The sequence below is a fragment of the Pelodiscus sinensis genome, chromosome 1, assembly GCF_052426305.1.
Source record: "Pelodiscus sinensis isolate ZL-2025 chromosome 1, ASM5242630v1, whole genome shotgun sequence".
NCBI classification, from domain to species: Eukaryota; Metazoa; Chordata; order Testudines; family Trionychidae; genus Pelodiscus; species Pelodiscus sinensis.
In genome coordinates, this window is record NC_143052.1 from 141,562,962 (window position 1) to 141,585,586 (window position 22,625).

A 22,625-nucleotide genomic window follows, 5' to 3' on the forward strand; every position below is an offset into this window, starting at 1 on the left:
CGATAGGGAAGGGGATATAAGGAGGGAGGGAGTACGTAGGTGGCTTGGACGGGAGGGGGCGGGAGAGGAGGGGAGTTTGGATCATGCAGTAAGTACAGGAGAGGAGACATTTGATTATGGTGAACTGATTACAGCAGCTGGATTTGCCTGAGGTTTCCTGAGGAAACCCAGCATGCTCCTCTAGCTTCCTGGTCTGGGAGAGAGGCAGCAGACTGCATGGGATAGGTGGGGAAAATTGCAGGGCGGGTCAGTGCTGGCATCTCTGCAGTGAGGTGAGGACAGAGGGGACTTTGAGGTGACTTAACTTGTTTCTCTCTGGGCTGTAGGCAGCAAGAGTCAAACCCTGTCTGTCTCAGCACAGCAGCCTAGCTGGGCTGCAGACAAGGGACTCTCCTGGGCTGGGCTGTGGGGAGCAGATTTCATGGGGATAATTTAAGTAAAGAGGGGGTGGGAGGGTGCTGACATCTATGCAGTGAGGTGGGGACAGAGGGGCATTTGTCTGGGGTGTCTGAGCTTGCTCCCATCTGGGCTGCAGGCAGCAAGAACCAGACTGTCTGTCTCAGCACAGCAGCCCTAGCTGAGCTGCAGACAAGGGACTCTCTCTCTCTCAGCTGTATGGGGTGGTGCCAAAATTTCAGGTGGGTTAAAAGCTTTTAGGCTGCTTTTGAATACTGGAACAAAAGGCTTAGCTCATGACATTTGCATGATTACATTTCAAACAAAGTTTACATCAGTGTTAGTGGCTTAAGATAAGGAAGGAACAGAATATTTTTAGAGTTCTTGATATCTTAAACTCTGATCTGTTGCAAGGACCTGTATTGTGTGTGTACAGATGCAATGTAAAATCACACTTGGCCTCTTAAAATTCATTACCATAATGAATATGAAAATAAAATGTTACCAGTCCGCCAAAAATTTGGGAATGGGTTTGCTGGTCCGTGATATAAAAAGGTTGGGAACCACTGGCCTAAGGAGTTGGGAGAAGCTGGGGTTACCATATGTCCGGTTTTTCCCAGACATGTCCGCCTTTTCACTTATTACATCTCCATCCGGCTGGCATTTTTAAATGACTAAAAATGTCTGGGATTTTGCCTTGCACAGGAGATCGGGGTGAGGGCGGGGCATGTGCCTTTCACTCAAATTGAACATTCAGAGTTGTGTGCCTGGACGTTAACAACCACTCTGCGAATGCGCCCCAGCTCCTGGAGGGAAAAGCACATGGTGGCAGCGGTGGCAACTCCAGTGAGACCCAGGCCAGGTGTGTGTGGGGAGGAGAGGGTAGCTCCTGCCACAGAGTCACTGCATTACCCTCACCCCGCTAAGTTATGTTCCCAGCTCTGTGGGAGGGGAAGGTCATTGGGTTAGACCAGGAGGGCTGGGGGGGGGGGGTGGCTGGTTCTGGGGGCAGGGTGGATTAGAGCAGGGGGGACTAGGGGTGCCTGGCTCTGCAGGAGGGGAAGGGCATTGGGTTAGAGCAGGAGGGCTGGGGTGTGGCTGGTTCTGGGGGAGGGCAGGGGCACTGGATTAGAGCAGGGAACTGGGGCCCCAGCCTCATCCTTGGCCCCGGCCCTGCCCAGCCCGGCAGCACTGCACGGTGCCCCTTCTGTACCTGGGGCCTCGTCCTCGGCCCTGCCTGGCCTGGTAGCACTGCGCGGCATCCCTTAAAGTGAGGCGCCCTGGGTTAGGGCCCGGCCGGCCTGTAGCTTGGGCCAGCTCTGACTCCAGCCCTGCAAACTGGAAGGCAGAAGCGGGCTTAGCCGAAGGTAAGGTAAAGTAAGGGAGGAGATGGGAAGGGGAAAAATAGCGGGCAGGGGTAGGAGAGGGAGGGGCTTGTGCTGAGGGGAGGAGGGTAGGTCAAGAGAAAAAAAGGGAAGGTACCAAGGGACAGGGTAGAGGAGAGACAAATGCCAGGGGGCCAAGTGGAGACAATGAGGAAAAGGGCAGGAGGGGATGTGATGCTGGGAGAGGAGAGGGTAAGGGCATTGGGGACTAGAGGGGAGAGGGGGAGCTGCTTGGAGAAGGCTTGAAAGAAGAGGTGGGCATGAGGAAGGCAGGGATGGAGCAAGACATGTGTGAGGGCACAGGGGCATGAAGGGAATGGGCATCAGGGGAAAAGAGGACAAAGGGGGCAGGGGCAGTGAGGGAAGGGGGAGGCACCAGGAGGGTGCAGGGCTAAGGGAAGGTGCAGGTGTCAGGGGACTCTGGGTGTGAAGCAGAAGGGCAGACACCTGCAGGGGAGGAACCAGCACCAGAGGAGAGAGGCAGGGCAGGTGTGTAGACGGAGGTCTTAGGAGAGGGGATGAGGAGGGGTAGCTCACATGATCAGTGGGGCTACTGGAGGAGTGGGCACAGGGGAGAGAGAAAGGCTGGTGGAGGGGGGCAGGTCTCAGGAGGGCTGAGGGCAGTGAGAAGGGCAGAAGTCCAAGTCAGGACAGCAGAGGAGGGTGAGGTGTTGGGAGGCAGCAGGCACCAGGGGAGCTGATGGAGCAAAGGGAGACAGGGCAGCAGAGGGAAAAGGTAGAGATTTATAAGATATTTATTAATAACTTGGGTGCCACAATGGAACATCCAAACAAGCCACATGAACTCATTACCGGTGCACAACTCAAAATTCATTCTGCTCATGGGAGGAAACTCTTAGAGGGATCACTCCCCCAGCCTCTCCTCCTCCAAGTTAATGTCACACACATTAGGTTAGTGCAATTGCAGGATAGTTGCATGAGGGGGGTTTGGTGGCGGCCAAACTAATCCCTGTTGGTAGGAGGATGGTGGGAAAAGTCCTTAGCGGGGAGTCACGTGACACCTTTTACTTCTGGTCATGTGTGCATCTTGCCTCAAGAGTGTTACCTCCAGAGGTGTTGCCAATGGGAGTCGGGGTGTGGCCAATGGGCGTGGTTAACAGGGGTCAGGGGTGTGGCTAATGGGGGTCAAAGTACATTTTAAAAACATTCTTTGGGTGCACATCCTAATGAAACGTGCTGTGCACACCTATGGGCTCTTAGTATTTCACTTCACCTACTGCTCCTCCCACTGCATTCCCCCTCAGCCCCCACTTTAAACTCTGTTTGTTGCTTTCTCTGTGATGTCTGGAGAAAGAATTGCTGTTCATTCTGGATTTTCTCTGGCCCCTTCCAAACACACATGAGAGCACAAAAAGTTGTTACTGATTGCATACAAATCAGGGGCCTGATGTCCAGAAGTCAAATTAGGATGATTTTCCCTTGAGTGCCAGAATCTGTAAGCTTTCATTTAAAAAAAAAGTTAGCCTTTATGGGTGTCAACATAACCTTGCAATTGTACCCACTTTACAATTGTTACACATGTAACCAACACAGTTATGTCGGAGGCTACTGACAGTGTGAAGAAATGGTTCTGAGAGCAATGGATTGTGCTTTTTAATTTTGTTTTAATCTCTGCAAACACATTGAAATGCAGCCTTGTAAACAAGTGGGCTGCTGCTCAAAGTGCATGCCAAGAAGAGCAATAATCATAGCCTGAAGAGCTGCAAAATGTGCTCTGAGTGGCCTCTGATTTTGTATGATGAATAAGTGGAGCTTTGTGAGTATCAAAACGTACTATTCTCCCAAGCTGCCACTGGCCTATCTCTTATGCTCATCCCTGCCTCTGACTCTAAGGGTACGTTGTCTACACAGTGGTGCTGTTTCTTAACAGCACACCCATTATTTCGAAATACACTTGAAATAATGGGCTTGTTATTCTGGCTTCCTGTAAATCTCATTGCATGAGGATTAAGGAAGATACCGGAATAGTGATTTATTTTGAATTTAGCACTGTATAAACAGTGCCAAATTTCAAATAAGCTATTTCGAAATAAGCTACACAATTTACCTAGCTCAAACTATGTAACTTTTTTCAATGTACGTGCTACTGTGTAGACATACCCTTACTGTGGCTGCCAATGCAGCTGCTGAACCAACAGTCTGAACCAATTCGGTGAAAAGAAACAAATTGGCCATCCAGTGCTTCCAGACAGCAGGCCTGCAATGCCAATATCACTGCCCTAATGTCTGTGGAGTTACACTGGTGGAAAAGTGGTGTAATAGAGATTAAGGGGCCATTGTTAACATCTCTCTGTCTTCTGTTTCTTCAAGCTGCTGAATAGCCCCAAGGAACTGTAACCAGGGCAAAAAGTCAGTCCTCAGAGAAGAATCACCAGGAACAGAGAAACACTGAAGATCTATGATCTTCATTGCTGGTTACAGGATTGTAGTGGAATCCCGTTTTTCCAGTCTGAGCAGCTGAAATGGCTACTCAGATCTTTGTGGCTCGTTCTGACACTGCTGATCCATGTCTGCTTAAAGGTGGAGGCAATTTCTGCATTGTATGAAATACATTACTGTTAGGGTACGTCTAAACTACATGGCTTCGTTCATGGAGCCATGTAGATGTATTTGTTTGGCAAAGGGAAATGAAGCCGCAATTTAAATAATCGCGGCTTCATTTAAATTTAAATGGCTGCCCCGCTCTGCCGATCAGCTGTTTGTCAGCAGATCAGGGCAGTCTGGACTCTCCCCTGCCGACATGAAAGCCCTTTATTGACTTCCCCAGTAAACCTCATCCTACGAGGCATAACGGGGAGGTCGATAAAGGGCTTTCAGGTCGGTGCGGGAGCGTCCAGACTAGCACGCTGAGCTGACAAACAGCCGATCAACTGTTTGTCGGCTCAGTGCGGCAGCCATTTACATTTAAATGAGGCCGCGATTATTTAAATCGCAGCTTCATTTCCCTTTGCTGATCAGCCTAATCTACATGGCTCCATCGATGGAGTCATGTAGTTTAGCCACACCCTTAGATTGAGGTCTTGCAAGGGCATAGTGTCACCCATTACAGTAGGGTTTTTTTTGACCAATGTTCAACAAATACTGATGATTGTTGGCAACACATCAAGTACTAAAATGTAAATTTGTCACTTCCATAAATACTGTAACAAGTCCATGGCCATCTAGGATGCCCAGGTTGTCATTATTCCACACAGTGGACTACTCAGATTTTCAGAGATTTAACTCAGATCCTCCTGCTCCAAAGCCCCAATTCTTCATTACTTGAACTAACTAGCTAACTCATTAACTAGCTAACTAACTAGTTAGCTAACTAACTAACTAACTCTATTTGACATAAAGTGTTGATGGCATGCAGTTGAACAGTTCTTATTCCATCCAGCCATGGTCCTCGTGCTCCTAGCTAATCTTGACAAGTTTGTTATACAAACATGTGTTTTTATTTTGGGTATATCCTGGAAGTTTCTCAAATAATATAGGGTACGTCTACACTAGCCCCCTAGTTCAAACTAGGGAGGCTAATGAGGGCAACTAAAATTGCTAATGAAGTGCGGGATTTAAATATCCCGCGCTTGATTAGCATAATCCCGTCCGGTCGCCATTTTGGAAACTGACTAGCCCGAAGTAACTGTCCGTGTCTACACGCAGCAGAGAAGCGGGATTCCAAGATAAACCCCTTAGTTCGAATTAACTGTTAAACCTCATTCCACGAGGCATAATAGTTAATTCAAACTAAGGGGTTTATCTCGGAATCCCACTTCTCTGCCTTGTGTAGACATGGGCAGTTACTTCGGGCTAGTCAGTTTCCAAAATGGCGACCAGCCGGGAATATGCTAATCAAGCGCGAGATATTTAAATCCCGCGCTTCATTAGCAATTTCGGTCGCCCTCATTTGCCTCCGTACTTTGAACTAGGGGGCTAGTGTAGACGTACCCATACAGAGTTAAATATCACAGAGGACAATATATTGTATAGGTAACAAGAAATAGCAGTGCAAAGATACTGTCTAGGGAATGAATTTTAAGCATTCAGTCCTAAGATCAAAGTCAGATGTTTTCAGATGATATTTGAAATGATATGGTGAGTTAATTAAGTGGAGAACTATGGGGATACTGTTCCAGACATTAAGAACTGCAAAAAAGAAGGCTTTCACACCACCAAGTATTGAGATTATATAGGATTATTCACGGAACAAAGAAGGTGATAAAATCTGAGATGTCAGCAAGTTCTGGTGTCAGAAAATGTGGAAAAACAGATCTTCTTAAACAGAAAGTGAATATTAAATAATATGGCTGCAACTGAGTAAGATGCTAGAAGTCAACATAGCATTTCATCTACTGTATTGTATTCTATGTGACTTTATTCCTCTTCTCTTTTTGAAGATGCACCTGCCATCAACCCTGGCTAGTCTTTCATAAAAACAAGTGAAACAATGAAGGCATTATTTGTAAGGAAAGATGGAGACATAAAATTTGCCACTAGCAATCCACTAAGCTTTATTTACACTCTTTGAATTCCACACATCCAACTTCCTGTTCAGAATTCCGGGTAGTTGTGTTGCAAATGGCACTTCCTGAATTAAGTTTTCTACAATTGGAATGAGAAGGCATCTAAAACTGATCTAAAATGCACTCCTTCATTACTTTCTTCCTATATATAAGACCTACCTAATATTATCATAAGACAGTTGGATGCTGTGATCTTGAACTTACAAACTCATTCAGGTGTTTATTTTCCCCAGTGGCAGGAAATGTAATTTTACTAGGCTGTTCTGTGGAGACATTTATGAGTTCATGTTAGGTATGTTACCTATTTCAGTTTTTGGTGGATTCTGAGCAATAGGCAAATTGCTTTGTTTTACGTCAAGTTTATACAGAGATGCCAGCAATACTTCCTTGGATGGTATGATAAGACAATGATTAGTCATTAGTGATTTTTCTTGCAATTTCCCTTGTGTTGGTGCCATCTAGTTCTGGAATTTCTTTAGTTTCAGGGCATGAAACCAATTCATTATCATTTTCCACAACTGGGACTAGCCCAGTGACAATCTGATTTTCTCCTGAAATGTTCAATAAGTTACTCACATGTACTTTGCAAAGTGCATATTTGATCTGAACTACACAGAGGCCTTGGCTACCCTGTAACATTTAAGTGAATTTCCAAGCAAAGTGTGACACAGAAAGCTCTTAGTTTGTGCATACATGTGGCATGTCAGCCTTGCCTACCTACCACCTGTCTCTTCCTGAATAAGAATGAAGCACTGGTTGTTGTTTTTTCTGTGTACATGGCGCCCACACTGTGTATCTGCAGGAGAATGTTGAGTTCTATAAGCAGGGGAACATTTAGTAAGAGCTAGGAGATGGTATTACCTCTGTATACAACATTGAGGTCCAGGATTCAAAAGATATTTGAACAATAGGAAGGAGTTCAGAAAAGAGTTAACACAATGGTTTAGGGTTTGGGAAACTTTCAGTGAGACACTTAAAGCTGCTTAATTTATCAAAGAAAGTTAAGAGGCTACTTTGTCATGATCTATAAAGCTATGTCTAAACTACACCCCTCTGTCGGCAGAGGGATGTAAATTAGACGTATTGAAAGTGCAAATGAAACCAGGATTTAAATATCCTGCGCTTCAGTTGCATAATGATGGCCATCACTTTTTTCAAAATGGGGCTTTTCGAAAAAAACCAGCAGTTTAGACGGGGCATTTTTCAACAGAAATGCCCCGTTTCGAAAGATCCTGTTCGCCTCGGATCTGTCAAAAATGCCTCGTCTAACTGCCGGGGTTTTTTCAAAAAGCCCCATTTCGGAAAAAAGTGGCATCCACCATTATGCAAATGAAGCATGGGGTATTTAAATCTCGGCTTTATTTGCACTTTCAAAATGTCTAATTTACATCCCGATGCTGACAGAGGGGTGTAGTTTAGACGTAGCCCAAGAGCCTATGTGGGAAGAAGAGTTCTGCTATTTAAAGGGCTTTTTTACAGTCAGGGTACGTCTACACGTCAACACTATTTTAGGGTACCAGAGTATCTCAAAATAGCTATCCTGTGTCTTCACAGCAAGCCTGTTATTTCGGGCTTGCTATTCTGACATCCCTGTAAACCTCATTCTACAAGGAGTAAGGAATGTTTCGGAATAGCACTTTATTTCGAGCTATGGTACAGTGTAGATGCACACTCAAAGTCAGAACAAAATGTAATGGCTGGAGGAAAAAAGCTAGACAAACAGTCTTGGGAATGAGGAAGAAATTTTCAGTGAGCATAATTAACCTTTGGAACAGTTTACCATGGGATGTGATGGATTCTGTAGCACTTGAAACTTCTAAGTGAAAATCCAGTATTTTTGTAAAAGATACGCTCTAGTGCAACAAAAAATGATGGGCTCAATGCAGAAATCACTGCTATTGTTTAAGTTGTACAGGAGGTCAGACTAGGTGATCAAAGTGGTTCCTTCTGGCCTTAAAATCTATGAAAGTGAACTGCATTCTCTTCTGTCTTAAACATCAACTAGGCTGCTGATTACATTCCAGTATGGGAATCAAAGTGGAGAATGACACGAGGCAAAAAAGAATCACCTGAATCTCAAAGACCAGGCAGAGTTTAGGGGGGGAAATCTTGTAAACTAAAGCACATTCAGTCATGTCACAATGTCATTTTCACAGTGTCATGTCTTTGCAAATAGCTTCAGTAGTCACTACTTACACAGCTCAGTGACTATATGGGTTTTAAATAACTCCAAGCAATAATTTTCAGTAGATATGGAAGGTGGGGTTCCCTCAATACACCATACCATTCCTAAGGTTATCTATTATTGCTACTCCATGAATTATTTCCACTTCCAGAACATGTGTTACACTTTTCTCTTTGATACATACATCCTGCCAATACCTCCTACTCCAGCTATAACATTTTACTTCTCCTGGTCCTACTTTCTTCCCTCCTTGAGTTGTTTTGCTCATGGAACCCATCGGGGAGATTTTTCATTAGAGTGGAATAAGACAACATTCTCACCCAGCTCCTAACATAAGGCACACACATTATATATATCCGGTCCAAGCTTTCTTCTTTCTTGGGAATTTACTTGATTGTGAACTGAAATAAAAACAACCAAACAGAAACCTCAGACTAAGCTTTCTGCTGAGCTGAGCTGTTCATTGGATTTTTCTTTGCCTCAGAGGGAAACTCAAACACTTTGTATTCTGAACTGGACCTAGAAAGACCTTCCTGCTTGTGGGAGCCATCAGAAATAACTCTGTGCTGGGCTCTGGCCGCACTGAATATGAGGATAACTCAGCGCATGAGCCCTGCACTGCCAGGTGGCATCCTAGAACCTGCTGTTATAATTATAAATAGAGAGCTGGTTTTGCTAAACTTTACTCTTTACTCAGCTTGTGTTCCTATCTGGTAGATTTCCTCGCTAGTTCCACTGTTATTCTCTTAGCCATCGCCATTGCTAATGCTACTTGGTCAGTAATAGAAGTCAAATCTATTTCTGATAATAAAATCCTTTGTCTGAACTGATTCTGTTTGCCATCCATAGATGAAACCATCTTGAAGTGCCTAGTGTTTTCCAGATTGGGGGTGGGGAGGCAGCTCCATGCTCCTGGAAGAGGCAATGCCTTGAGCGGCAGGGTGGGCAATAATTTTTGCAGGGAGTCACTTCACGAATTGTGAGTAGTGGTCGCGGGTTGGCTCCACACCAGAAAGGGCGGGGCCTTAGGCAGAAGGGGTGAGGCCTTGGGAAAAAGGAATGGATCCCTCAAAGCGCACATGCCCCTGGTGGGGGAAGGAGACTTCACATGCTCCCTCTGCCCCCAGGACAATTGAGACCCAGGGGTGGGGGAGTGTGCAAAGTCCCTCACTGTTCAAAACAGCTGATGGCTCCTCTAGGTACCATGGGAGGGGAGGGTGCTTCCAGTTGCTTTGAATAGCGAATGACTTTGCGCACTTCCCTGCCCCCAGGTCTCGACTGACCCAGGGGGCAGTAGGGCGGCTGTGGGATGGTTCAAATGGCTTGGTGGGCTGGATCCGACCCGCGGGCAGTATCTTGTCCTCCCCTGGTTAGGGGTAACCAGCCCTCCATTCCACCCTGAGTACAATGCACCCTCCTCTCCGCCAGCCCTTTGGTGGTGCCCAGAGCACACCTTGCCAGGCTCCGGTGGCAATTTAAAAGGCCCAAGACTGACTGCTGCCAGTGCTGTAGTAGCAGTGGGGGCGGCTGAGAGCCCTGGACACTTTGAATTTGCCAGGCCCCAGGCCAATTGCCACCTTTGTCTCCTTCCCAGCCCCAGTCAGCTCAAAGGATGCAATTCCTATCCTGCCATGAGGTGACTGACACTGCACAGCCAGTCAGTTTGAGGTTTTCCCAGCAGCAGTTTGGCCTCACCCTGAAGGACAATGTGTCCCTTGTGGGATCTGAATGAATGAGTTCCCCTTTCTCATCTGTCTCTGGTTTTTTTTCCCCCTAGCCTGTCCCATTGGTTCTTTTAAAGCATATGCGGGAGATGCCCCCTGCAAGACCTGCCCTGCCCACAGCCACGCTTCAGTGCCAGGCTCCAGCGAATGTGCCTGCCAAAGCCGATACTACCGCTCTGCTTCGGACACATCTGACTCCCCCTGCACTGGTAAGTGTCCGGGTAGAGTGTGTGTGGGGAGCGAGAGGGATGGCCAATGATTATGGGGTGTGTCTGAGTCATTTCCTCTAACAGACCCTGAGAAAGAAAATAATTCTCTTCATTCTTTCTCTCCCCGCCCACCACTTCTAATCCACTAGAGGATACATTTGCCCACCAAATGTATTTGAAAACATTTCATTAATCCCATAGATTATATACAGTTATCAATATGGTAAATACAAAGAAAACTCTATGTTGAAAGAACATTCATATTGCAAACTCAGGCTCTTGGAAATGACACATCCTTCTTTGAGTGCTTCATTAGGTGTATGTGCTCACCACATGCACAGGTGCCAGACTTTTTTCCCCTAGTAGTATTCATAGGGGAGTGCCTCTGGTGACCACTGGAGTGGTGTTTCCATGGTGAGGTATAAGGGATGCCATGCACTCCTCTCACTCTCAGTTCCTTCTTGCCACCTCTGGTGGTGATGGAATTTTCTGCCTAATGTTTTTTTTTTCTCATGTGAAAAGTTCTAGTTTGCTGTTACCCCTTAGCAGTTATTTAGTGTAGCTAGACTTAAAGATTGTTGATCCAGATGGGGACATTTCACCCACGACAACTGGAAGTGTCTCGTGCCCATTAGTGCATGTGGTGTCTGGGAGGACACATCATGAACAAGTATTCCATTTGTAAATCTTTCCAGCCCTGGACCAAATGGGAGAGAGACATTCACCTCTGGACACTTCTCAGGGAGTCCACTTTGACTCTGGCATTGGAGCAGCGGTAGGGCTCAGCTGCTCTCGGCGCTACTGGACCAACCCTGCAGCACCCCAGCTGCTCTGCCCCAGGTGTCCCCAAGTCAGCCGCTGCTGATACTGATCAGTGGCTGACTCCAGGAAGCCCGAGGCAGAGCTGCTCTTCCCCGGGCTTCCTGGAGTCAGTCGCTGATCAATTTCAACAGCAGCTGAATCGGGACGCCTGGGACAGAGCAGCTGGGGCGCTGCCGGGTTGGTCCAGTAGCGCTGCACCTCGGCGGTACAGGGACCAACCCGGCAGCACCCCAGCTGCTCTGTCCCAGGTGTACCCAAGTCAGCTGCTGCTGAAACTGATCAGGGGCTGATTCCAGGAAGCCGAGGCAGAGCAGCTGGGGTGCTGCCAGGTTGGTCCCGCAGCCCCGAGGGGCAGCGCTACGGGACCTACCCGGCAGCACTCCAGCTGCTCTGCCCCCGGCTTACCCGATTCAGCCGCTGGTCAGTTTTAGCAGCAGCTGAATCAGGGAAGCTGGGGGCAGAGCAGCTCCAATGGTCCGACTGGCTGGAGCACTTCTGGGTTCCTGATGGTGCCGGACCATCAGGAGTGCCGGACCATCGGAGTTTTACTGTATTTCTAAGGGACAGTGCCACCCGGAGCCCGGGGTCAGCTCCATGCAGCGCTGCCGCTTCAAAGTACCCCCTCTTCCCGCCCCCATTGCTACCTCTATCTGATAGAGGCAGCAAGGCGGGGAATCAAGTGGTTGACTTGACTAGCTGATAATCATTTGCTTATCGGGTAGTCAACTAGTCCTTAACATCCTTAGTCCCTACAGCACAGGCTGGCATTGATCTACTGATAGTCCAGGACCACCTTATTGATTTTAGGGGAAAACAGAAAAATAAAAAGGGAAAACTAGGGAATACATGGACCTCTGAGCCCTTCACTACAGCATGCTTCATTCAGACTGAATGTTCAGAGAATTTAGTTATCAGACTATAACAAATCTCTATTGAACATGTGCATTCTGAAATTTTTGAAAGGCTCATGAATTGGATGGCTTTTCATGAAAACAACACAAGGCTCATCCCTGTCAAAAAAGCCACCCTCTTGCCAAATTTCAAGTCCCTGCTCCAAAGCATAAGGGTGCTAAAGAACTTGAAAGTAAGTACATTTTTAATAGGGTCAAAACAATTTATTTGTCCCTAGTCTCATTCTAGGAAATAGCTGAAACATTTTCTGCAGAGGATTGAGAGCATACGTGAAATAAGGAACCTGCACTCTTACTCTCCTTACTCTTCTTTCTTTCCCTCTGTCAGTCTTTTATAGGTTTTTAATTTCTCGTTTTGCTCTCTTGTAGGCACGCCCTCCGCTCCCCGTGATGTTAGCTATGAGATCATTGGCTCCAATGTGCTCTTGACCTGGCGCTTACCCAAGGACCTGGGTGGTCGCAAGGATGTCTTCTTCAATATCATCTGTAAGGTGTGCCCAACGGGATCTCCAGGGCCCTGTGTGCGCTGTGGGGACAGCGTCCAGTTTGACCCACGCCAGGTGGGGCTAACAGAGAGTCGTGTGCAGGTCTCCAACTTGCTGGCCCGTGTGCAGTACACGTTTGAAATCCAGGCCGTCAACCTGGTTACCGAGCTGAGCCCAGAGGCACCTCAGTACGCAGCCATCAATGTCAGCACAAGCCAGTCGGGTGAGGAGTTCTGTTCATCTGATCCCCATCCCTCCTATTGCTTTCTCTCATGCCTTCCTTCATATTCCGAGCCCTGTAGCAGGCACGGGTCTGACTTGTTTAGCAATGTGTTGTGCTCCATCTCAGCCTGCCGCGTCTGAGTGGTTTCTGTGTGCCCCTCTCTGCTGTTCCCTTTTCTCCCTTTCCCTCTTGGCAGAGAAGCTGAGTTTAGCTGCCAGTGTGAATGGGCATGGAGGAGCGAAGAAGTGTCAGAAGCAGGAGCCAGTCTAGAGGGAAAAGCAGTGAGCAAAGTAGTTCCACTGGTCAGAGAAGCAGCTGCTTCATTGTGTGACACAGGAGCCACTGTCACTGTTTGGCAGGAGCCTTGCGAGTTTCAAGCTGCTGATGAAGCACTTCACAATACCTTGGCTTTTTATCATCCATCTCCCTCTTCTCTGTTCTCCCTTTGCCCCCCTTCCTTTCTCTAATTCATTTTTCTTCCCTTAAATCACTCTTCAGCGTCTTTCTCCACCTTTGTCCTCTTTCAAAAAAGGGTACATCTCCTATTTTTCTTGTATTTCTCCTCCTATATTTCTTCAAGGCTCTCGTATCCTCTTCCCTCTCTCTGGCCTACATTTTCAGTTCATATTGTGTGACTCATAAGAAACATCAATCGAGTAATTCACAAACTGTGTTTGTCTGTGTCTTTGGCCTTGTCTATACTAACCCCCACTTTGATCTAATCTATGTGACTTCACATATGCAAATAGCGTAACTGAAGTCAACATATTTTCCTTGGTTTCTTGTGTGCAGTAAGGTCGTTGGGGCTATCCCATTGATTCTGGCTACTTTTTGGCCTGGTGGAGTACCAGCATTGACAGATGAGCACTCAGAGATTGATTTATCTTGTCTAAGCAGGCATGATAAATTGACAGCCAGTGAGTGGATCGATGGTTGCAGCATTGATCACTGGTGTAGTGGAGACAAACTCTTAGGCTGTGTCTACACTGGCAAGTTTTTCCAGAAAATCATCTGATTTTCCGGAAAAACTTGCCAGCTGTCTACATTGGCTGCTCGAATTTCCGGAAAAGCACTGACGATCTAATGTAAAATCATCAGTGCTTTTCCGGAAAAACTATGCTGCTCCCGTTTGGGCAAAAGTCTTTTTCCGAAAGACTTTTGCCCGAAAGGGCCAGTGTAGACAGCATAGTTCTGTTTTCCGCAAAAAAGCCCCGATCGCGAAAATGGCGATTGGGGCTTTTTTGCGGAAAAGCACATCTAGATTGGCCACGGACGCTTTTCCACAAAAAGTGCTTTTCCACAAAAAGTGCTTTTCCGGAAAAGCGTCCTGCCAATCTAGACGCGCTTTTCCGAAAATGCTTTTAACGGAAAACTTTTCCGTTAAAAGCATTTCCGGAAAATCATGCAAGTGTAGACATAGCCTTAATGTCTGTCTCAAAAGAGAAAGAAATGACAGTTAGGCACACCATGGTAAAAGACAGTATATATGAATGGCTTTATCCAGGACTGAAGTGCACCCACCTCTGGGATGCAAAACTGTTCAGGTCAGTAAGCAAAAAAGGAAACCACATCAAGGCCAACTGCTGTGGAAATACCAGGGTGAAAGAAAGCAATGACACAAGCTGAAATTTGGTCAAGACTCAGGGAGAGGAGTTAATACCCCTATTTAAAAAAAATGTCATGGATTCTTCTATTCACCAAAGTTTCCTTGTTTCCAGCCTTCAGTGCCATGGTGCTAAAGAATGATCCTGGGTTGCTATTTCCCTGTGCATGGGAAATGGTATTTGCCTTTTACAGGGTGCCCAGATGTTACACTGATGGCTGTCATCTAAATATCTATTATAACAATGATGAGAGGGGTACGATCCTGGAAGCAACATGGCTAGAAACTAAGCATATGTCTACGCTGCACAGTAAGCTTGTTCTGACTCAGATTTAAGCCCAAACACCACTTTCCTCCACACACAGATCAGCCTGACTTAGGTTAGCAAGCACTCAGGACCCAGGTCCCGAGGGAAGGGAGGAGGGCCAGAGCCCAAGTCCTACTGAGACTTGGAGCCAAAGCATGTCATATTGCAATGTGGATTAAGTCAAGCCATAGATAGGAGTGAGAAGGTCTGTATAGTGTAGTATAGATGCATTAGCATGACTGTGTGAAACAGGTCTAGCAATTGTAAACCCAGATTCACGATGAAATGTGGACTCTCAAGCATGGGCTTGGGAAATACCAAGTTCATGAGCCTGGGTTCCACAGTCCCAGGGTGACAATGCAGTGTAGAAGTACCCTGGGAGACCAGGTGGGTGTCTGGACAGCTCTGGAGATGGAGAGTGAAGGCTTGCAAAGCCTCTTAGTGTGATGGGCAGAAGAGAGCAGGCTAGTGTATTGAGGGGAGATGGCAATAACATCAGGAGAATGCTGGATTGCTGCAGGCGGGCTGTACCTGGTTGAGGGTTAAGGGACTGTTTACAAAGGAGCCTAAGAGAACTGAATGCATGTATCTGGCTCAGCTAATTGAGCGCTAGAATTGGGTGGGAACATGGCAACACTCTACAAGGGCGAGAGCTAGAGGGAGAGAAACTGTTCAGGGTTGGGGTTTGTGGGGATAATAAAAAATAATGGGATGAAATGGAGCAAAAGGAGGAACAATTTAAATTGAATATTAGGAGCTGTTCCCTACCATTGAGCTCTATTAAACTCCTAATTAGACTCTAATTAGACTCCCCAGAGAAGTGGTGGAAGCTCGATTGTCTAAATCTTGTAAAATTAGGCCTGGACAAAGCCCAAGAGAACATACTATAGGGAACTACTCTGCCCTGGCTAGGGACCAGACATGAGCTGTGCTAATAGGTCTATTCCTGCTGTAATGTCTGTGGAGTGGCTTGCTGTGAGTATAGGAACAGGTAGACAATGCTCTGCGCAAGCAGGGAGGAGGCTGCCTGTGAGCCAGGGCTGTATCGTGAACATGTGACAGGTCACCTGTGTGGCTTGGGGGTCTTCCAGGTTTTTGAAAGGAAGGGGGAGGGGAAACTTGGATGTAAATTTCTTCCTTGTCCCTCTGGTGCTGAAGAGTTTAAGGGATCTAGTGGGGGACTTTCTGCCCTTAACTCCCATCACCAGGGAAGCAGTTATCAGCAGAGATTATGTCGGATACCTAGGCCTCCAACAGTGGTGCCACAGTGGCTGCATGGGTATTTTATGCCCCTAGGCACAGACACAGGGGCTGTGTCTAGACTGGCAAGTTTTTCCGGAAAATCATCTGCTTTTCCGGAAAAACTTGCCAGCTGTCTACACTGGCCGCTTGAATTTCCGGAAAAGCACTGACGATCTCATGTAAGATTGTCAGTGCTTTTCCGGAAATACTATGCTGCTCCCGTTCAGGCAAAAGTCTTTTTCCGAAAGACTTTTGCGCAAAAGGGCCAGTGTAGACAGCACAGTACTGTTTTCCGCAAAAAAGCCCCGATGGCGAAAATGGCGATCGGGGCTTTTTTGCGGAAAAGCACATCTAGATTGGCCACGGCCACTTTTCCGCAAAAAGTGCTTTTGTGGAAAAGCATCCTGCCAATCTAGACGCGCTTTTCCGAAAATGCTTTTAACGGAAAAGTTTTCCGTTAAAAGCATTTTCGGAAAATCATGCCAGTGTAGACGTAGCCAGGGAGAGATGAGGTCCATGGAAAGGAGAGTTCCAGGTAATATATCTGAGTTCAGTTGGGGGAGGGCAAACAATTTCTCCATTGCTCTCCCTCCCTCCTTCTTGGGAGTCAGCGGTGGTGGGATCTAGTGTAACTCTTCCTTCAGGCTCTGCCTTTGAATCACCAAGATTCTGCTCTTCCTTTGCTTACGCCTGACCTGTCTGCTCTGTTCTGCAGCCGCCTTTTCTGCTCGGCTTCATGGGGCTGGTCTCTTAGGCTCCAGAAGGGTCTCAGAGGAGCAGCTGTGCTGACAGGCTTTTCTCAAGAGCTGCTGTATGTACTGGATTGTTACTGTGGTTGGGTCCTTTTTTCCCTTACTCTTCCCCAAGATCATTAGCAACGAGCTTGAAATGAGCCACTCTTGATTCATAGTGACAGCTCACGCTAACGAGGCCTCTGTTCCTCTGTCACGTGGCCTGTCTCATTCCTGCCCCCTCCCTTCAGCCCCCTTGGCAGCTTTTCACTTTAGCTTAGCTTTTCTTTTTTATTGTTCTCCACGCAGATGGACTCTCCACTCTTCCATTCCAAGGGAGACGGGGAAGCAGGCTGGGTGGAGTAAGTGGGAGGATAAAGAAGTTGGGAGACAAAGAATTTTTGAATGGAAGGATGTAACACTTCTCTCCTCTCTGCTGAATTACGGGTGGCCAGCAAAAATCCCCAGCCCTGGCAGCCTTTGTAATTCCATTCTGGCCCTGCACTAAACAGAGGTTCTCTCATTCCCCTTTATGGCTGGTGCACGTGTTTCTCACATCCACTCTTCCCTCTTCCACTTGCCCAAGGAGAACTGAGGACAGTATTCTCTCCTGCTCTCTGCTCCATTTAGCTGTATTTCCCTTGTTCTCTGTTTCTAAGACACCGTCCCTTTAAGAGCTTGCCTACACCTGGTGGCTCACTATTTTCTGCTCCACTGTTAGAGATGGGATCCCATGATTGTTACATCAGTCATGTCCATGGTAGGGATGTAAGGGACTAGTTGACTCTCCAATAAGCATATGCTTATCAGATAATCGACTTGACTAGTTGCTTCCCCCCCTTGCTGCCTCTATCAGAGAGAGACAGAGGGAAGGGGCGGGCTCTTGCTACATTTCAAAAGCAGAAGTGCCACAGGAGCAGGGGGCGAGTGTGGGACTCAAGCAATCACCTGCTGGCCCCGCGCTCCCTGGTTTTGAAATGTACAAAGGGGCCTCTTATACATTTCAAAAGCAGGGCGCGCGGGGCCAGTGAGGGACTGCTTGAGTCCCCTGCTGGCCCTGTACTCACCCCAGCACTTCCACCTTTGAAATGGAGCAGGAGCAGGCAGGGGGAGGTGCCCCTATTGACTAATCAAATAGTTGATGAAAATTGCATTGACGATTTGATTAGTTGATTAATCTAAATTTAACATCCTTAGTCCATGGTAACCAATGATTATGTTCCACCTCTGGATAGGGATTCATTTAAAGTAGAGGCACAAGGGAATGACACAGGAAAGCTCTTCACACTTACATCCGTGAAGTATAATTTGACTTGATTTTTTTCTACCAAGCGATGATTCCCAAACAGTTTGGAGAGTAAAATGGCATGCTTAGTGGAATAACTAGGAGAGGGAGGAAAATATTTAGAGATAAGGCAAGGTAGAAAAGTCATGTTCAGTCAAGGTTTGAGATGTTAAGATGGCTATAAAGAGGTGGAAGCAGAAGCGGGGCAGAAGACTTTTCTATGACTAGTGGTGAGGTTGTGAGGAGGGAAAGATGAGAGGCTGATGCATGGCAAGCAAAAAACCTGTGGAGCCTCTATATATCAGAGACCAATCACTTGAAATAATTTTTAAATTTGTTATTTTATTTATTTATTTATTTATTTATTTATTTAGATAATATCATTTTCAGTTAAAGAATATCTGTCCTTATGCTTCAGGACATACAACTATGTCCATCTGAAAGGATCAGAAAGAAACTTCTGTATGGGCAGATTATTCCAAAATTGTCCATTGAGGCTAATGAACAATTAGGGGGGTTCCTGCCTCTTCATCTGCTACTGGCCAGAGCTAGCCAGGCAGTTCCAAGAGAGACAGAGACAGACAGACTAGGCCTCAGTTGTCTTCAGTAGGTGTGACTGACAGGAACTTAAGAAAAGATTCTGTGGATCATGCACGAGGTGGAATATGCTCCAGTTCCCTCTCTGAGCTGTGCTGTCTCTGCAAACTCAACAGAAAAAGCATGTGCCATATTTCACATGTCCAAGTGCCTGGCATTTTGGATAAAGGCAAAGATACACTGCTCAGAAGGGTAGAAGGAGACAGAAAATAGTAGTGAATGGAACCTAGTGGTACGTCATAAAGGAGAAGTCTGCACACACACACAAATAGAATGATAGCTGGGGCCAAAAAGGGGTGCTGCTTAATAGGCCATAGAGCAGTAATAAATATTTTGTCCTTCTAAAGCACTATCTATCCGAAGAATTTAATGTGCAACATCCTGACAGGAGGGAATCTGAGACAGTTGAATAGCTAGGGAGGTGACTCAAGGAGATGGATGGAACAATGTTGAACCCTGCAGTGAAGGCCTACAGGCCAGCAGTCAGAGGAATGCCCAACGGAAAGTCATTCCTATGCTATATCCAGACTGAAATCTGTTCAGGATAAGGATGTGTGAAAGGTACTTTGAAAAAAACCAGGTTCCTCATGCTTTTTTCTGGGAGAAGGAAATGCAGTGATGAGTTTGCTGGGAGTGTAAGTCAAGAACGAAAGAGAGTTAGATATTGGTAGATTTGTGGAAAGGATCTGAGAAAAAAGAGTTGTTGACAATGGTAATAATATAAGAAATTCATTTGTTTAGATAGAATCAAAATTGTAGACTAGAGAATGGAGTCAAATGTTTTCTTAAAGCATTGGATGCTGTTAGAAGCAGCTGTGGAGAGAAGGAGAGCATGAATGTAGAGGCCTGCACAGGGTGAACAGTCCCTATGGCTGAAGGAGTCAGAGATGGAGAAGGCTTCAGAGAAAAGAAGCTCAAAGGTGGCATCAACATGTATGTCAAATCTCCAGTGACATTATATCAGAGGAAGAGAAACTGCCAAGAGCAGGAAAGTCATAGATCTGGAAGAGGAGGGAGTGATCAGATATGATAAACCACAGAGAATTTGAGAGGGCTGAAAAAAGTAGTTTGAAGAAGAGAATGAATTTGAATCTGCCTTAGTTTTAGTGTGACATCAAGAGGTCTGAGTCTCACTTAAGAGGGAAGTGAGGGGAGCAGAAAGAAATCCAGGAGATTGTCCTAGTTCTCCATTTTGGTAGCCTTGTCCATTTTTTTTCATTTTCATGAAGTTCAAAACTTAACTCAGAGGTAAACCATCAAAATTCATGCTAGATTTACTGCTTACTTCTGGAGAGTTTAATATCCTGAAAAGGAAACAAATAGTTAATGTTATTAACCAGTTAAACAGTATCTTACTGATTTACTGATATCAGTTCATTTCATCACTTGGGGTATGTCTACACTAGCCACCCTAGTTTGAACTAGGGTGGCTAATGTAGTCATTCGAACTTGCAAATGAAGCCCGGGAATAAAATATCCCAGGCTTTATTTGCGTGTTCCTGGCCCCCCCATTTTTAAATGCCCGGTAGTTTGGACTCCTTGCCCGCAGCTACACGCAGCACGGGCTAGGTAGTTCGAACTAAAGCCCCTAATTTGGACTACTGTTACTCCTCCTGCAATGAGGAGGTGCATCCTGAAGCCAAGACATCATTGGGGCCTCCGAGCTCCTTGGCACAGGTTGCTTGTTGCAATTCCAACTTCTGCCAACTGGCTGGGGGCAACCAGTCTCCAGTCTGGGCCTTAGGCTCTCTGGTCTCTGCAGTCAGAAGATGATGCAGCTCCCAGGATGGAGTTTCCACCAAGCATCTTTCTTTTCCAGTGGTCGGTGGGAAACGAGCTAATGCAGCATTTGGAGCATGCCCAGTCTGGTTTAATGGGCAGGACCTCCTCCTCCTCCAAGCATAGTGTGGGATTAACCCTTTCATGCTTCGTGCAGCGTATGCATGCCTTGTCACACCCACAGAAACCAGAATGCCTCCGTTTTATATATGTAGCAATTAGGTTGCCTCACAGCTTCCTTTCTTGTCAGATATGGTACATGTATGAGAATTTTCTATATACCTGTCTAGACAAGTAGCAAGGCAGTCCTTTCTTACTCTTCATTAAGGGCCTGATCTCATGATATGTTAAGGGCACCCATGATTTCAGGTGGCAGCCAATTAAGCAAGTGTCATTAGGCACAGTGATAGCATGTCACCATAGATAAAACTTATGTGAAAAGTGCTAAAATTTAGAGCAGTGACAGACCATCACACTTAATTTTGGAGACCTGTGTGCAGAAATACATTATGAAACCAATGTTCTGAGGTGCTTATTTTTGATAGTTTACATATAAAGAAGGGAAGGTGGTAGATTGGCTTCCCTGTGGGCGCAGAGCTAGTATAGTGTGAAGATAGAGTAGAGTCCTTATATAAAAAGTGCAGTTCCTGGTTTTTGTAAAATTGAAGGCATTATTTAACTAAAAAAATCTTGATGGAAGCTCTATATTCATTTTACTACTGATGCATACTCATGACCTTAACTTCACTTTGTGGTTTGTGTGAGACTTTTGAGAAGTGAAGAGAACAGAAAGCTCATTACTGGTCTAGTGGATAATGGGAAGCAATAAATGTAATATATCTTGATTTTATTAAGACTTTTAACATGGTCTCTCATGACATTGTCATAAACATGGTAGTGAAATGTGGCCCACCTGAAAATAGTATAAGAACAACTATTTCAAAGACCATACTCCAAGTGGAGTTATCAATTGTTCCCTCTCAAACAGGGATGGCATATCTAATGGGGTTCAGCCTGAGTACATCCTCGCTCCGGTTAGGGATATAAAATGTTGATTAATTGGCTAATCGAATGGTTGGTACAAATTGCATCAACTATTCAATTACTTGATAAGGGCACCTCCGCCTTTGAAGTGTAGCAGCAGGCCCAGAGCTTTTGCTACACTTCAAAGGCAAAAACGATACGGGGAGCACAAGGCCAGTGGGGGCCAGCTCCCCACAGCGTTTCAAAGCGGCAGTGCCGCATGGAGCCCAGAGTCAGCGCGGGAATCCCCAGCTGACCCTGGGCTCCATGCAGCACTGCTACTTTGAAATGCCATGTGCAGCCTGGGCCAGCCCTGGGCTGCACGTAGCATTTCAAAGTGGCAGCTGCTGCTTTGAAGCACCACCTCCTCTTCCCCCACCCCTTTGCTGCCTCTTTCTGCTAGAGGCAGCAAGGGGAGGGAGAAGCGATTAGTTGACTAATGTGTCGGCTAGTCTTTCACATCACAAGCTCCGGTATTATTCAATGTTTCATTAATGACTCGGCTAACATAGTGGAGAATATGCTTATAGAATTTGGTTGACATCAACCTAGGAGGGGTTGCTATAATCTTAAAGGGCAGGATTAGTATTCAAAACAACCTTTACTAATTAGAGAATTAGTCTATAGCCAACAAGATGAAATTCAAGTAAGGACATGGAAAATACTATACTTTCAAGGAAAAATCAAATGCACAGCTACAAAATTGGGAATAATGAGCTAGGTACAGATAGTAGTGTTGTAAAGTATCTAGAGGTAATAGTGCATAACAAAGTGAATATGAGTCAACAGTTTGATGCATATGCAAAAAGGTTAATATAATTCTGGAGTGTATTAACAGAAGTTTAGTATTTGCGACATGGAATACCATATTTTAAAAGCTTCAGGGGGGTTAGCTGAGAGAATCTGTAACTGGAAAAACTTAAAAACAATGAATGGTCCTGCAGCACTTTAAAGACTAAGAAAACATGTAGATGGGATCATGGGTATGGGTTGTACCCACTAAAGTGCATGATACCATCTACATCAGGGCTACTTAACTTTGGAAGCCCTGGGGGTCACAATCCTACTCACAGCACATGGCGAGGGCTGCAAGTGTGGTTGTATAAATATGCAAATATATATGCAAATAGCTTATTTCGCACTGATGGGCATGAATACAAGGATTAAGGCAAGAGTACACAACACACAGGCC

General features: G+C 46.0%; 1 protein-coding gene across 7 annotated transcripts in view; it reads left to right on the forward strand.

Moving 5' to 3' along the window:
- Positions 1–22,625, forward strand: part of EPHB6 (EPH receptor B6) — a 146,391-nt gene that overhangs the window by 105,865 nt on the left and 17,901 nt on the right. For 6 of the 7 annotated variants that reach the window (XM_006111846.5, XM_025186808.3, XM_006111847.5 and 3 more), the window contains 2 exons: positions 10,270–10,425; positions 12,528–12,866. In XM_006111846.5, coding sequence (XP_006111908.3) covers positions 10,270–10,425; positions 12,528–12,866 — 495 coding nt within the window. Of the gene's footprint in view, positions 1–4,180; positions 4,323–10,269; positions 10,426–12,527; positions 12,867–22,625 lie in introns of those variants that run through there. The other variant, XM_089771795.1, reaches the window with a different exon arrangement.